Genomic DNA, 14,335 nt, shown 5'->3' with positions numbered 1-14,335 from the left:
TAGCAATATGGGACCAATAGATGGTGTACTCCTCTTACGCTAATGGGCCTTTGAGATTTATTCTGAATTATTTATATAGGCCAAGCTCATATATCTGACAATGCCCCACCAGATGTCAAATACCCATTTAGGCATTTTGCATATTTCTCACTACTGTTTGATACACCAGTGTTTCAGCAAAGACTGTTAAGGTGAACTTTTGCCTAGAGCTTCAAGCTATACTTATCCACAACTTGACAATGGACTATGCCTTGAATTGCTAGTTTTGTGCGGACAAGTTTCACTCAAAGTTATAACTAGTACCTAGCTGACAGTAGCCTACCCCGCAGGTGGAGCATATACGTCGTACTCCCTGATCTCTTTCATGAACTTACTAGAGATCACCCAAATCTCATAAACTACAACGTTTAACAGCTGGACTCATATAGGTGTGTTCTTTCAAGAATACTCTGTAGGACAACATCTTCACTTATCAAAGCCAATAGAATCACATTAAGGCATATGGCCAACCTGTCTTACAGCACACATGCCTTACAACATTTGAGAGTATCGCATCTTCAGTTAGAGAGGGTTAAATAGCTACTCTCCTCAGTTAACAAAAGCTTGTTTTTTTGAGATCCTAATTCACGGGATCTCCGATCACATAGGTTGGGTTACCACTATGGCAACTCAAATGGGTCTCATACCCATCTTCCTCGATACATTTTCTATCACATTCCGTGATAGCCCTTTTGTAAAAGGATCTGCCATGTTTTTATCTGTTTGAATATAAGTCACACTTGTTACTCCGGAGTTTCTCAATTTCTTGACAGACTTCAGTCATCTCTTTGCATGTCTTGATGACTTTGCATTATCCTTAGCACTGTGCACTTTGACTATCACAATTTAATTATCACAGTTCATAAGGATGGCCGGCGTTGGTTTTTCAACCACAGGCAAGTCCATCAAGAGCTCATGCAGCCACTCTACCTCAACAGTGGCTTTATTCCAAAGCAGTAAGTTCTGCCTCCATAGTTGACCTCATCAAAATAGTCTGTTTGCAAGACCTCCATGATATTGCGGTAAACACATACTCACTCGTGGCATAAAGCTCATCAGCATATGAAATCCAGTTCGAGTCACTATATCCCTCAAGCACAACAGGGTGCCTAGAATAGTGAATCACATAACTCATAGTACCCACCAAGTAGAGCATAACCCTTCAAGTGCATGCCAATGATCAATACCCGGGTTTGACATGAACCTGCTCAATTTGCTCATAGCAAAAGATATGTCAGGTCTCATTGCGCTAGCTAAGTATATGAGTGAACCGATAATATGAGAGTATCTCAGTTGATTTTTCACAATTTTCTTATTCTTTCAAAGTATCACACTAGGATCATAAGGAGTTGGAGAAGGCTTGGTGTCCATGTAGCCAAAGCGGCTCAAGATCTTCTCCATATAATGGGATTGCGAAAGAGTAATCCCATTCTCATCCTTAATCAGCTTAATATTCAGAATAACATCAACTTCTCATAGATCTTTCATATCAAAACTTTTTGATAGAAAACACTTGACCTCATTGATCACATCAATATTGGTGCCAAAGGTTAGTATGTCGTCCACATACAAGCATAATATAACTCCTTCACCCCCACCATGGTGATAGTACATTGACTTTTGCCAATCACCTCCAAGTGCGCAAATAAAAAAGTGATGGTTTTCTCCCAACCCACATCTCATATGGAGTTTACTCTTTATTCCTGTTCGGAACTCTATTCAGGACATGACATGAAGTCAATAAAATCTCCCCCCACCATGCTTTAGATAAGCCAACAATGTCTAACATGGCATTAACCAGATCAGTCAGCGTGCGATTTTTCCTCTTAGCAACCCTGTTTGATTCGGGCGAATAGGGAGGCGTCCTCTCATGAATAATACCATGTTCCTCACAGAATTCATCAAAGATTTTAGGAAAATATTCGCCACCACGATCTGACCTTAGATGCTTGATCTTTCTCTCTAGTTGATTCTCAACTTTAGCTTTATAGATTTTAAAGTAGTCTAACGCTTCATCCTTAGTTTGCAACAAATAAATATAGCAAAATCTAGTCGCATCATCAATCAATGTCACGAAGTATCTCTTTTCACCTTTTGTCAACACACTATTCATCTCATAAAGATCAGAATGTATGAGTTCTAGAGGTGCCAAGTTTCTCTCCTCAGCTGCCTTGTGAGGCTTCCGAGGTTGCTTCGATTGCACATAGCTATGGCACATAGAACCTTTGGCAATGGTGAAGTTTGGAATTAAACACATGCTGGAAAGCCGAGGCATCAAACCAAAATTAACATGACATAGACGTGAATGCCAAGTACTCGCATCATTACTAACATTGCCACAAATATGGTTCACTGACTTATTACAAAAATCTGCAAGGGAAAAGCGGAACAAGCCTCCACAATCATAACCTTTACCAACAAATTGTCCATGTTTCAATACAACTAATTTATTGGACTCTAAGACTACCTTAAACCCATCCTTGCATAGGACCGAGCCGCTCAAAAGATTCTTATTGATAGTAGGGACATGCTGCACGTTCCTCAGCTACACGATCTTTCTCGAAATAAACTTCAGATCTACTGTGCCAACACCATGAACAGAAGCATGTGACCCATTCCCCATCAGGACGAAGGAATCATGAGTGACCTGGTAAGAAGAGAACATAGATAGGTCACCACACACATGAACATTAGCACCCGTATCAAGACACCAACGGGTAGATTGAAAAATTAAAAGAACAATAGGTAATAAATTACCATACCCATCTTCAGTTTTGCCTATGGTCACCGTGTTGACATCCTTGGATCCAGATCTATGAGTAGCCTTTTTATCCTTGCAATTTGCGCGATCTGGACAATCCTTTGAGAAATTTCCTAGCTCGCCATAGGTATAGCAAGACAACTCGGCTTTGTTCATGTTCTTCTTCTTGAAGGTAGTAGTCTTAACAACCTTGTTTTTTCCTTTATTCTTGTTGTGTGGGAACTTCTGCACCATGTTGGCGCTAGACTGGCCTTGATCTCCTTTATCAGCAGCACCTTTCATCCGAGCCTTCTCCTTAAAATCAAGAGATGCTATTAGGTTCTGTCTCCTATGTTTTAGAGTTGTGGCAAATTCTGCAACGTGGAAGGCAATTTTGCAATAATGCATCCAGCCACAAACTTGTCGGATATCTCACACTTGAGTTGCTCAAGGTCCTTCACAATGCACTGCACCTCATGCGCTTGCTCTACTACAGAACAGTTGTTCACCATCTTGTAGTCTTGGAAGCTCTCCATGAGGTACAGTTCACTGCCTGCATCTGTTGCACCACACTTTGTAACCCAAGCATCCCACAACTCCTTCGCATCTGTTGAGTCCACATAGACATCGATCAGATAGTCAGAGCGCACGCTGATAATACATCCCACGAAAAGATTATTGGCATTCGCGAACTTCTGCTGCTGCTCAGTAGTCAGTTCATCTTCTGGCTTGCCTTTTCTCGTGTCCCAGATGTGCATCGCATTAAGCCATAGATGGACCTTTGATTGCCATCTCTTAAAGTTCACATTGAAAAACTTTTCTAGCCTAAGTGACTCAGCAAAACCAACCATCAAAAAATTAACAGATTGCCTATTATAAGATTTTTGGATTGTTGAATAATTAGGCAATTGCTGTATTAATTTTTGAAATAAATAAATCATGACAAGAGACAATCCTAGCATGCAAAACTCTAACATACTAGGCAGCATCAACAACATAATCATGATCTTAGAAAACATGATTAAAAAGCAGATCATATCACGGCACACGTACCGAGAACCCGTGATGAGGAGCGGTGCTGATGGGACGACAACAGTGTTGCATTCGGATCGCAGTAGCCAGCGCTGAAGACGCCGGTATGCTGCAGCACCTGACTTGGATGGAGAATGAGCCATGATGATGATCTTGAGCAGTTGCGCGGAGCGCTTCCCAAGAACCTTACCGGCCCTCTCCCGGTGCATGATCACAAGGACGAGTGGCTCCGGAACCTGCTCTCCTGCACGCCGACGCAACGGAATGAAGAAAACTACAGTGGCGGCGCAACAGTGTAGAAGAGGCAAAACCTAGCTCGTATAGACCACCTTAGGCTACCCGAACTTAGGAGCCTTCCCGTATAATAATCTGTGGTGCATCTTTTCCATGAGGGGGTGGTCTGTATTTATAGGGAGGAAAATCCCAACACCCTCGTCTATTAGCAATATGGGACTAATAGATGATATACCCCTCTTACGCTAATGGACCTTTGCAATTTGTTATAAATTATTTATACGGGCCAAGTCTATATATCTAACACTTATCACGCCAATTGCCCATTACAGAGAAGAGAGAACAAGCTAAGAATAACCAGAATAATCCCCAGAAAGAATATTTCCTGTATTCAGCTTTGACGAGACACCTCCAGATCTGTTCTACCTTGTCCTGCACCATCATCATCAGCAGCAGGTGGTGATTCCCCAAACCTGTTCCCATCAGATAACACACGGACAGATGGCTTAAACTTGGGCAGTTGGCCGGTGAGCTTGTTGTTTCTGACATCAAGAAGCTCGAGTTTCGGCCATGTCGTGAGAGACTCCGGTATCTCCCCGGTGAGACTGTTATTGGTTAGGTCAAGCCTTTGAAGCCCTGTCAGTTTCGCAATGGCCGGCGATATCGTTCCTGACAAGTTGGCCACTGTTGGCTAGAACTCTGTCTCTCGCACTCTTTTCTGATCGCACGAACAGAAGGTTTTTGGTGCTGCCCAAAAGAACCAGCAGCCTTTTCTGTTCTATTCCTTTCCTTTTATTCAGCTACGAACGAGTCGTGGCCCGGCCATACTGCAGCACCAGCGTTGGCCCACGCACGAACGTCCGCACGACGCGCATGCCGCTCACGACGCAGCGTGGAGGCATGCTCACCTAGATCTCGGTCACGGCTTCAACAACCTGGCCGAGAATTACTCCTACCGTTACACGTCCAGCAACAGAAAGCAAATAATGAGAAATCAAACTAAACAAACTAAACAACGAGATTATCTAACAAACTCCTCCTAATCTAGTTGTTGCCGATATCGACGACGCCGATCTTCGAGCGTAGATGCTGAAACCTCACCCGTCCAAGTGGTTTGGTCAGTATGTCCGCCAGCTGATCGTCGGTGTGAATCTTGTGGACGGCGACTCAGCCACCCTTGACGCACTCCTGGATGTAGTGGAAGCGCGTGTCAATGTGTTTGCTCCGGCCATGGAAGACCGGATTCTTGCAGAGTTGAATTGCCGATTGATTGTCGATGTGGATGTTGGCGACGCTGGCTGCTCGCCCGTAGAAGCTGCCAAGCAGCCGTCCCAACCAGATGCCTTGGCACGCCGCTGTCGAGGCTGCGATGTATTCAGCTTCACACGACGAGAGGGCAACCACGGGCTGTTTCTGTGACTGCCATGTTACTGGTGCGCGGCCGAGACAGAACAACACACCGGTAGTGCTCTTGCGATCATCCACGTCTCCCGCCATATCCGCATCGCTGAAGCCTTGGAGCTTGAGGTCGTTGTCATCCCTGGTGTAGACGATGCCGTAGTGGAGCGTGCCCGCGATGTAGCGCAGCAGGTGCTTGACGGCGCTGAAGTGTTCCGTGGTCGGTTTTTCCATGAATCGACTCACGTACCCAACGGCAAAACTGATATCTGGCCGTGTATGTACCAGGTAGCGTAGACTTCCAACAATACTTCGAAATAAAGTAGGATCAACGGGCGGGTTGGAGCTTTTCTTACTCAGTTTCAATCGAGTCTCCATGGGCATCTGCGTGCTGTTGCAACCGCTCATCCCAGCTCTCTCCAGTAGCTTCGCTGCGTACGCAGCTTGACACAATGTGATGTGCCCACGTTCCTGCTTCACTTCGATGCCCAAGTAGTAGCTAAGGCACCCAAGATCGCTCATCTTAAATGAGCTCTTCATCTCCTTCTTGAACGTCTCGACTTCACCTGGGTCGGCACCGGTGAGAATCAAGTCGTCCACGTACACGCCTAGGAGCAGACGCTCACGTCCTGTGCCGCGTGTGTACACTCCATGTTCCTCAGAGCAGCGTGTGAACCCGAGGCCGGTGAGCGTGCGGTCGAGCTTGGCGTTCCACGCTCGTGGCGCTTGACGGAGTCCGTAGAGGGCTTTGTGCAGCTTGAGAACTTGGCGCTCCCGCCCGGCGATGACGAATCCCGGAGGCTGCATGACGTAGACCTCCTCCACGAGGTCGCCGTTGAGGAACGCTGATTTAACGTCGAGATGATGCACCTGCCAACCCTCGTTAGCAGCAACTGCCGCCAGGGCACGCACTGAGTCGAGACGTGCCACCGGCGTGAACACCTCGTCGAAGTCCACGCCGGCACGCTGGACGTACCCCTTCGCCACGAGGCGAGCCTGGTGGCGGATCACCTTGCCCTGAGCATCTTTCTTGAGCTTGAAAACCCATTTTAGACCTATGGGACGATGGCCGGCTGGCAGCTCAACTGCCTCCCAGGTGCCGTTGTCGACGATGGCGTTAATCTCCTCCTTCATGGCCGCTCGCCAGGCCGGATCAGAGTCGGCCTCAGCAAACGACGTGGGCTCCTCTGATGCAGCGAGGAGAAGCTCCTCAGGATCGAGCTCCCTGGGCGCAGCTGTATTGATGCAGTCGTCCACCATGCGGTACCGCCGTGGCGCACCCTCATCGTCCAGGTCGATGCTGGACGGGATGTACGCTGGTGGAGACGTAAACACGGTGTCGACGTTCCTTGGGCCGTCCACATCCGCCACCGGTGTACTAGGCTCCTCCGTGATCTGGGCTTTAGGTAGTGAGGCCGCTGGGGGTACAGGGGAGCCCGGTTGGCCACCACTCGAGAGCACGTTCACCATATACTCAACAGTGAACGTCTCTGGAACAACGGTATCGCTGCCGGTCTCCGCCCAATTCCACCCATGAGCCTCATCGAACACCGCATCCCTGGTGATGAGCAGGCGTTTCCCCACCGGGTCATACACCCGATAGGCTTTCGAGCCCGGCTCGTAGCCCACAAACACCGTCTTGATGCTCCGGTCGTCGAGCTTGCCGACGTGAGGACGTGTGACCTTGGCATGTGCAATACAGTACGAAGGAAGTGCACAGTGGGTTTCTCACCGTACCAGGCTTCATAGGGTGTCATACCTTGAACGCTTTTGGTTGGGGCTCGATTCAAGATGAAGACGGCAGTAGACACCGCCTCCCCCCAGAACGTACTCGGCATCGCCTTTGCCTTGAGAAGACACCGCGCCATGTCCATGATGGTCTGATTCCTGTGCTCCACGACGCCGTTTTGCTGCGGAGAATACGGCGCCGTGAGCTGCCTGTGAACCCCCTTTTTAGCACAATACTCCCCAAACATCACGGACGTGAATTCGCCTCCACGATCAGTCCGGAGTGTGCGCAGCTTTCTCCCGGTCTCCACCTCGACGCCGGCCTGGAATTTCTTGATCGCGCCGGCTGCCTCATCCTTGGTTGACAGGAGCACCAACCACATATAGCGGCTGACGTCGTCGACGAGGAGGAGAAAGTAGCGCCTGCCGCCATGTGTCGCTGGTGAGACGGGTCCGCACAAGTCGCTATGGACAAGGTCAAGGCGACCCTTTGCGCGGTGCTTGGCCTCCAAGGGGAACGGTGCACGATGTTACTTGCCGACGAGGCATGCGTCGCATAGCTGGTCGACGTGGTTGAGTTGGGGAAGTCCACGAACCATCGCGCCGTGCCCCAGCTTCCTCAGCGCGTTAAAGCCGAGGTGGTCGAAACGCTCGTGCCAACGCCAGGCGTCATCCTCGGAGCTTGCCAGTAGTGATATGGGTTGTGCAATGGTGAGCTTGATCTTGTACAGACGATTTGAAGACCTCCGTACCTTGGCCAGGAGTTCCTGCTGAGGATCACGTACGCGCAGCACACCATCCTCAATCATAACCTGGCAGCCAAACTCATCGAGCTGGCCCAAGCTAATTATGTTGCTGCGGAGGCGCGGAATATAGTAGACGTCCGTGAGAACGCGATGGTGTCCTTGCCGTGCCGCAAAGATGATGGAGCCACGTCCGACGATGTCGACGACCGAACCATCCCCGAACTTCACCGTTCCGGTGATGTCGCGGTCTAGTTCGGAGAAGAATGCGCTATCTCCAGTCATGTGGTTCGACGCGCCTGTGTCGAGGTACCACACGCCAACGTCATGGTCGTCGCGGTTGACGTCGGAGTCGCCCAGCTGTACCATCACACGTTCTTCGTTGAGGAAGACTTGGCCACCAACATGTACAGGAACGGTGCGCTGCACGACCACCTCGGATGCCGGCACGACCGAGGCCACCCGCGCCATCAAAAGAGCTGGTTCGTCATCATCGCCAGCTGCCTCTTCGCTAGCAGCGCCGCATTGGCCGCCATGTCCCGCTGCCGCTTGCGGCACTCCCGGGCCCAGTGCCCTGTTTTCTTGCAGTATTTGCACTGATCTTTGTCAAGGGGTTTACCTCCGCCGTCGCCCTTCTTTGCGTTGCCGTCCCCGTGCCTGGGCGGTTTCATGGCACGATGCGATGGAGCCGCGCCACCGCTGAAGCTGCTGCCGCCGGCTCCCCCTTTATCTCGCTTGCGCATCCGCCTGATGAGATCCTCCTCCCTGGACGAGAGGAGGAGACGGGATCCCAGCTCCGCGGCTGCCGCGCGCGCCTCGAGTCGTTGCTCGACGGCCCGGAGGCGCCCTGTGACCTCTTCGACGGACATGTCCTCGATGTCGAGCAGCGTCTCGATAGAGATCGCCACCTGCATGAAGCGGTCTGGGACAACCTGGAGTATCTTGCGCACGACCTCCGAATCGTCGATGTCGTCGCCGAGGAGACGCAGGTTGTCGGCGAGTCCAGAGATCCTCATGGAGAAGTCATCGATGCCCTCCCCATCCTTGAAAGCGATATTGTTGAAGTCCCGCCGAAGCTTCTGCGTGTTCGACACGCGCACACGCTCGACGCCCATGCGAATTACCTTGACAGCCTCCCACGCTTCCTTTGCTGTTTCCTTCTTGCCGATGAGATTGACCATCTCAGTAGGGACGGAGCGAGCGATCGCTGCCAACGCCAGCCGATCCTCGCCGTACTCGATGCCGCCCGGATCAATGGCTGCCCAGAGACCTTGGGCCTGCAGATTGATCCTCATCATCACTACCCACTCCGGGTAGTTGGTCTTGGTGAGCATCGGATATTGGACTGACGCTGATGCTTCTTTCACCGTGCGGTGTACGACGATGGGGAGCTCCCACTGAGCACGCCCATGCCCACGTCCGCGCCCGCGCCACAACGATGGTGACTGCGACCGTCGTCGGCTCGGGGGCGCGCTGCCGTGGCGCAGCGGCGACTGGGACGCCATTGCTCCGCCCTCGGTCGAACCTTCGCTCTGAATACCAAGTGTTGGCTAGAACTCTGTCTCTCGCACTCTTTTCTGATCGTACGAACAGAAGGTTTTTGGTGCTGCCCAAAAGAACCAGCAGCCTTTTCTGTTCTATTCCTTTCCTTTTATTCAGCTACGAACGAGTCATGGCCCGGCCATACTGCAGCACCAGCGTTGGCCCACGTACGAACGTCCGCACGACGCGCATGCCGCTCACGACGCAGCGTGGAGGCATGCTCACCTAGATCTCGGTCACGGCTTCAACAACCTGGCCGAGAATTACTCCTACCGTTACACGTCCAGCAATAGAAAGCAAATAATGAGAAATCAAACTAAACAAACTAAACAACGAGATTATCTAACAGCCACATACAGGTAGATCATGGATACATCTGACCTGTAGCATACCACACCAAACCAAGAGTCGCAAGGGTCGTTCCCCTTCCATGACCTTGCAAGGGAAAGCGGGTAGCCAAACCCCTCGGCCAAGTGCTCACCTGCGACGTCGCACGGCCCGGGCTCGTCCAAGCAGAAGCCGTTCCCGGCGACCACGTCGGCGGCCACGCCGGCAGCAAACTCCGGCACCGGCCCCTGGAGGAAGTTGCCGGACAGGGAGACGTCCCTCAGGCTGGCGATCTTGCCCAGCGCCACCGGCACCGCTCCGGTGAGGATGTTGTGCGACAGCCTCAGCGTCCTGATCGACGTGAGGTTCGCGACGATGGTGGCCGCCGCCGCCGCCGGGAACGGGCCTGCCACGGAGACGTTGGAGGCGGAGAAGGTGCGGAGGTGGCGGCAGCCAGCGATGGCGTCGGGGAAGTGCCACCTCGATGCTAGCGGGAGGTTGTCCATGGTGAGGTGCCGCAGCGCGGACTTCCCCAGCCCCTGGGGAGGGAGGTGAAGGTGTTGCAGTCGAGGGAGAGGTTGGTGAGGGAGGGGGCTCGCAACGGCGGGATGGCGCCGGAGAGTGCGTTGCCGGCGAGCTGGAGCGACTCGAGCGCGGTGAGCAAGGAGAGGGAGGAGGGGAGGGTCCCGACCAGGCCCAACCCCGCGAGGTTGATGGTGGTGACGCGGCCAGAGGAGGAACACGAGATGCCCTTGAAGGAGCAGGCGTCGCCGCCGGCGGTCCTGGAAGAGGCGGCCTCGCGAAGGACCGAGCGAGGTCGGCGATGGCGTCGGCATCCGCCGCCACCGCCGCAGCGAGGCAGCACGACAGGGGAGGGCGAGGAGAAAATGCTTCTTCCTCACCGTGTTGGTGGATTCTTGGTGATGGACGGTGGTCGGCGTTGGTCTGCTAATCTTACCTTAATATCTTTTTTAAAGGAAAAATGAAAAAAAGAGAACTTCAACAGTCCCCGAACCTTCCCTAATTTTTTCGCGACGTAAAAAAATAGCCACCCACCACGTATATTTTAGCGTTCGGATTCCTCCCCCAGTCACGATTCCCGCGCGCCAGCCCGACCTTTCCCGCGCGCGAGCACCACCCTTCCTGCACGTGCCGCGGCAGCGGCGGGGTGAGGGGCGGCGGCGGAAGGATTAGGGAGGCAGCGCTGGCGGGGTGAGCGGCGGGGCGGCGCCGGTAGGGCGAGGGGCGGCGGCAGCGACTGTGACGAGGTCCGGCTTCCGGCGCATGCTCTCTATATTGGCCTTCGCGCCGCCGAAGCCACCCGTCCCGCGACCCCAGGCCGACCCCTCCCCGAACCTCTTCGTCTCCGGTACTGTCCCTCCTCCTCCCCGTTCCTGTTCGTTCCCCTTTTCTGGTGAGACCTATGGAGGCGATCTGCTCTGTTGATTTAGCTCGAATGTTGAATCAGTGACGCCGGTGGGTGGTCATGCGGTCTTGATTTTACCTGTCGATTAGGCCTGGTAGCTCTGGATTTCGTTGTGGCCTAACCACAATTTTATGGACATCTTGCCTTTCCACCAGACTGGCTTTAGTGTCAGTTTGGCTCACAGGAATACGGTGCTCAATATTTCTATGTGAAATACTGTTTCTGCTTAATCTTGCATGACCTGACACATAAATGAAACTATGCTGTGATTATACTATTAAAAAGCGATGTAAAATTTGTAGAACTTGGTTCCTCCAGTTCTATGCATCTCAGTATGGTTATCTAGTTATTTAGCGTAAGGAGTCTATACAGCTAGAAAAGAAGCTCTTTTATCGTGCTCTTGAATCTGTCAGCCTGCAGAGTAGCATCTTCTAGATGTAGCATCTTTTATCGCTCCTCAAATTCTCATTGTAGTCTCTGATGTTGCCTTGTTCTGTCATTTTGTGGATCACTCTTCTTATGTTGCCTTGTTCTGTCATTTTGCGGATCACTCTTCTTATGTTGCCTTGTTGCCCAGATGATATGCAACTTTGCTTATCAGCTTATGTATTTGGCTTTTTATTATGTTTGAACTATCAGCCTGCAGAAGCTTTTGCATATCAACCAAGAAAAAGAATTTAAATTGGTTTGGTTTCTTGTTGGGTTCTGTCTTACTAGCATTTCTTTTCATCCCTATTTGAAAGATATTGATGAGCAGCAGCCGCCCAAGGTTTTTTTTCAGTTTTTTTGTGCAGTCATGCTGCATTGCATATAGATTTGCAATTATTTTCTCCCCGTGACAGCTCCATTTTTGGTGCAGTTCCTTGATGGATGGGTTATTTTTGCTGAATACGCTAAACTCAAGCCGCTGCCCCAGCAAGCAGAGATGAATTCACAGCCACAGCAATCATGGGGCCCTCCATCAGGTTCCTGAGGTTCACAGTAGATGAAGGACAGCTCACGGAGCCCTACATCCGGCCTTGGACTCACAGCAGATTGAAAGGCCGCCAATTCTGCATCTAATTTATACTAGATATTGTGTGTGCTGTCCCAGGTGTGAATGCGCTTGACGTTCCGATATTCTTACCGTGTTGGAGTGATGTTTCCTCGCGTCCATGGTATCCACACGAAAAGGTAGCTGTCGATCCGAATACGGACCAAAACATGTGAGCAGCTCAACTAATGAGCTCAATACGATGACGTGGTCTGATTTGAAATATTGGAAGGTTAATTTTTAGCATTCTGCTGTGGAATGATATATTTTGGTGGAAATTTTTTTTTAGCATAGTCCTCAATATCTCGTTTTGGGGAAGAATTTTTTAAGAAACTCTTAAAGTTGCTCTGAGTAGGGTAGGGATGATGGGTTGGGTTGGATCATCCCCATCGGTGGTTTCTCTTATACTACTCGATCCAGTTGAGAGAAGGAAAGAAATGAAGATGGATACAAGGCCAAGGCGCTCGACGCGGAGTCTCCTCCGCGTACGTAAATGGTTGGTCACAGCTTGTGCTGCGGTTTCACCACCAATACCAAGCCTAAATTGTTCCAGCTAGCACAAAGCAATAATTCAGTTTCGGATTTGCCAGCTAAAAGATCGCCAGTTCCCAAGACGGGCGACGAAGGAAAGCTCGTCTTCTCAAAGTACCAGCTCGGCGCACTCACATGCTACGTCTTGATACAGTAAAAAAAAATAGAACCAGAGAGTCTTTTTTACTCTCTGGCTAGCGCAGATTCTAGGCAAATACTGTATGGCATTTCTAATTAGTATACTATCAATCAAGTACTAATTAAATTGTTTCCCATTTTATTTCTTTCCTAAAGTATAGACTATAGATCCAATCAGGTATCTTTTAAAAACTCCCAATCAATTCCTTTTTTTAGATTAAACCCAATCAATTCCTACCGATCCATTTTATTCATTTACCAAAATATTAATAATAACGTTTGTGTCCAACAATGTTTCGTCTCGTGGCGGCGGAGCATGCGAACGATGGCGGCCGCGGAGGCTACAGGGGTTGGCATGCAGCGGCGGCCGCGAGGATGACGGGTGCCGTGGGGGATGATAGCGGGTGTCGACATGCGTGCAACGGCACGCGGGAGCAGCGGTGGAGCATGCGGGTGGCACCGCCGGGTATAGGAATGTGAGAGAGCAAGTTGAGATGTGATCTGATCTATTTATGATGAGTGATTGATTGGATGATTTGAAATTTTTACCGATTAAATCTATATTTCATATGTGCATGATTATGCTAACGGCTAACCGGAGGTATTGTGTTGTGTGCGTTGTGTTGTGGTGTTTGTGTAAAATATATCTTGTGTGTTGTGTCTCTTGACTCGTAATATGCAGGTGATGGATGCGACATGGCGGTCGACGGCATGAGGTGAAGGTCAAGCGAAAGATTCATGCCGATATACTGGGGCTGTGAAGGGTGGACTTGAGTAGGCTATGACTGAGAGACCTGAGGAGTCCGGGCGAAGTCATGGGCGATCCACATGGTGCACGGAAGAGCAAGAGTAAACGGACGGGATGGAGATGGTGTCGGTCGAGTTAAGCAGGATAGAGGTGACTCGAGTAGGCGGCCTGGTAGCGGGAGCGAAAGATTTGGAGGCGTCGAAGGCTTGTCGGAGGCCGGACACACGTCGACATCGATGAGTCACGTCGGGTGCGGCGTGCAAGAGAATTTGACTAGTTTAGCCTCAAAATCGGAGGTGAGTCACGCCTGCGGGGTATGCAAGAGGGTTTTAGTTCGTCGATATTGGTTATGATTTGGGGAGGATTTCATGGAGAAGATATCTTGATCATATTGATTAATTCCCCTCACGAGCATATCGAATCTGGTGGTTTTTCTAAAGGATCCCCTTTTCTAGTTACTACGGTTCTTGCGAATTGATAGGCAAATCATGAGCATTGGATGGATCTCTTAGCTGGTGAATCACCGCGTCTCAGTGTGCCTACAGTCTAAATCTCGTGGGAATCGGACTTGATTTGTTTCTGTTTCGTGAATTCTTCTCGAGCTCGAGGCCGTTCTGTTTGCCGTGTAGCTGTTCTGTTTCTCCCGGTGCGGTGCTTTGGAGCAGTCAAGCATCCT

At 50.6% G+C, this 14,335-nt stretch overlaps 1 protein-coding gene across 1 annotated transcript; it reads right to left on the bottom strand.

Moving 5' to 3' along the window:
- Window positions 1-8,384: 8,384 nt before the first annotated feature.
- Window positions 8,385-13,741, bottom strand: LOC140222275 (uncharacterized). The gene is made up of 2 exons (XM_072292439.1): window positions 13,698-13,741; window positions 8,385-9,387 (listed from the first exon to the last, which is right to left on the bottom strand). The coding sequence occupies exons 1-2, from the start codon at window positions 13,739-13,741 to the stop codon at window positions 8,385-8,387; spliced, it is 1,047 nt and encodes a 348-aa protein (XP_072148540.1).
- Between the last annotated feature and the right edge of the window lie 594 nt (window positions 13,742-14,335).

The sequence above is a fragment of the Setaria viridis genome, chromosome 3 (assembly GCF_005286985.2).
Source record: "Setaria viridis chromosome 3, Setaria_viridis_v4.0, whole genome shotgun sequence".
In the NCBI taxonomy this organism is placed as follows: domain Eukaryota; kingdom Viridiplantae; phylum Streptophyta; class Magnoliopsida; order Poales; family Poaceae; genus Setaria; species Setaria viridis.
Note: the sequence above shows the minus strand (reverse complement) of the source record. Positions and strands in the feature narration are given on the sequence as shown.

Coding starts and splice junctions, on each gene's coding strand:
- LOC140222275 (XM_072292439.1), bottom strand. CDS start 13,741: ATGTGGATCGCCCATGACTTCGCCCGGACTCCTCAGGTCTCTCA. Junction 9,388..13,697: donor CGGACTCCTCAGGTCTCTCA/GTCATAGCCTAC, acceptor GCGCCACGGCAG/CGCGCCCCCGAGCCGACGAC.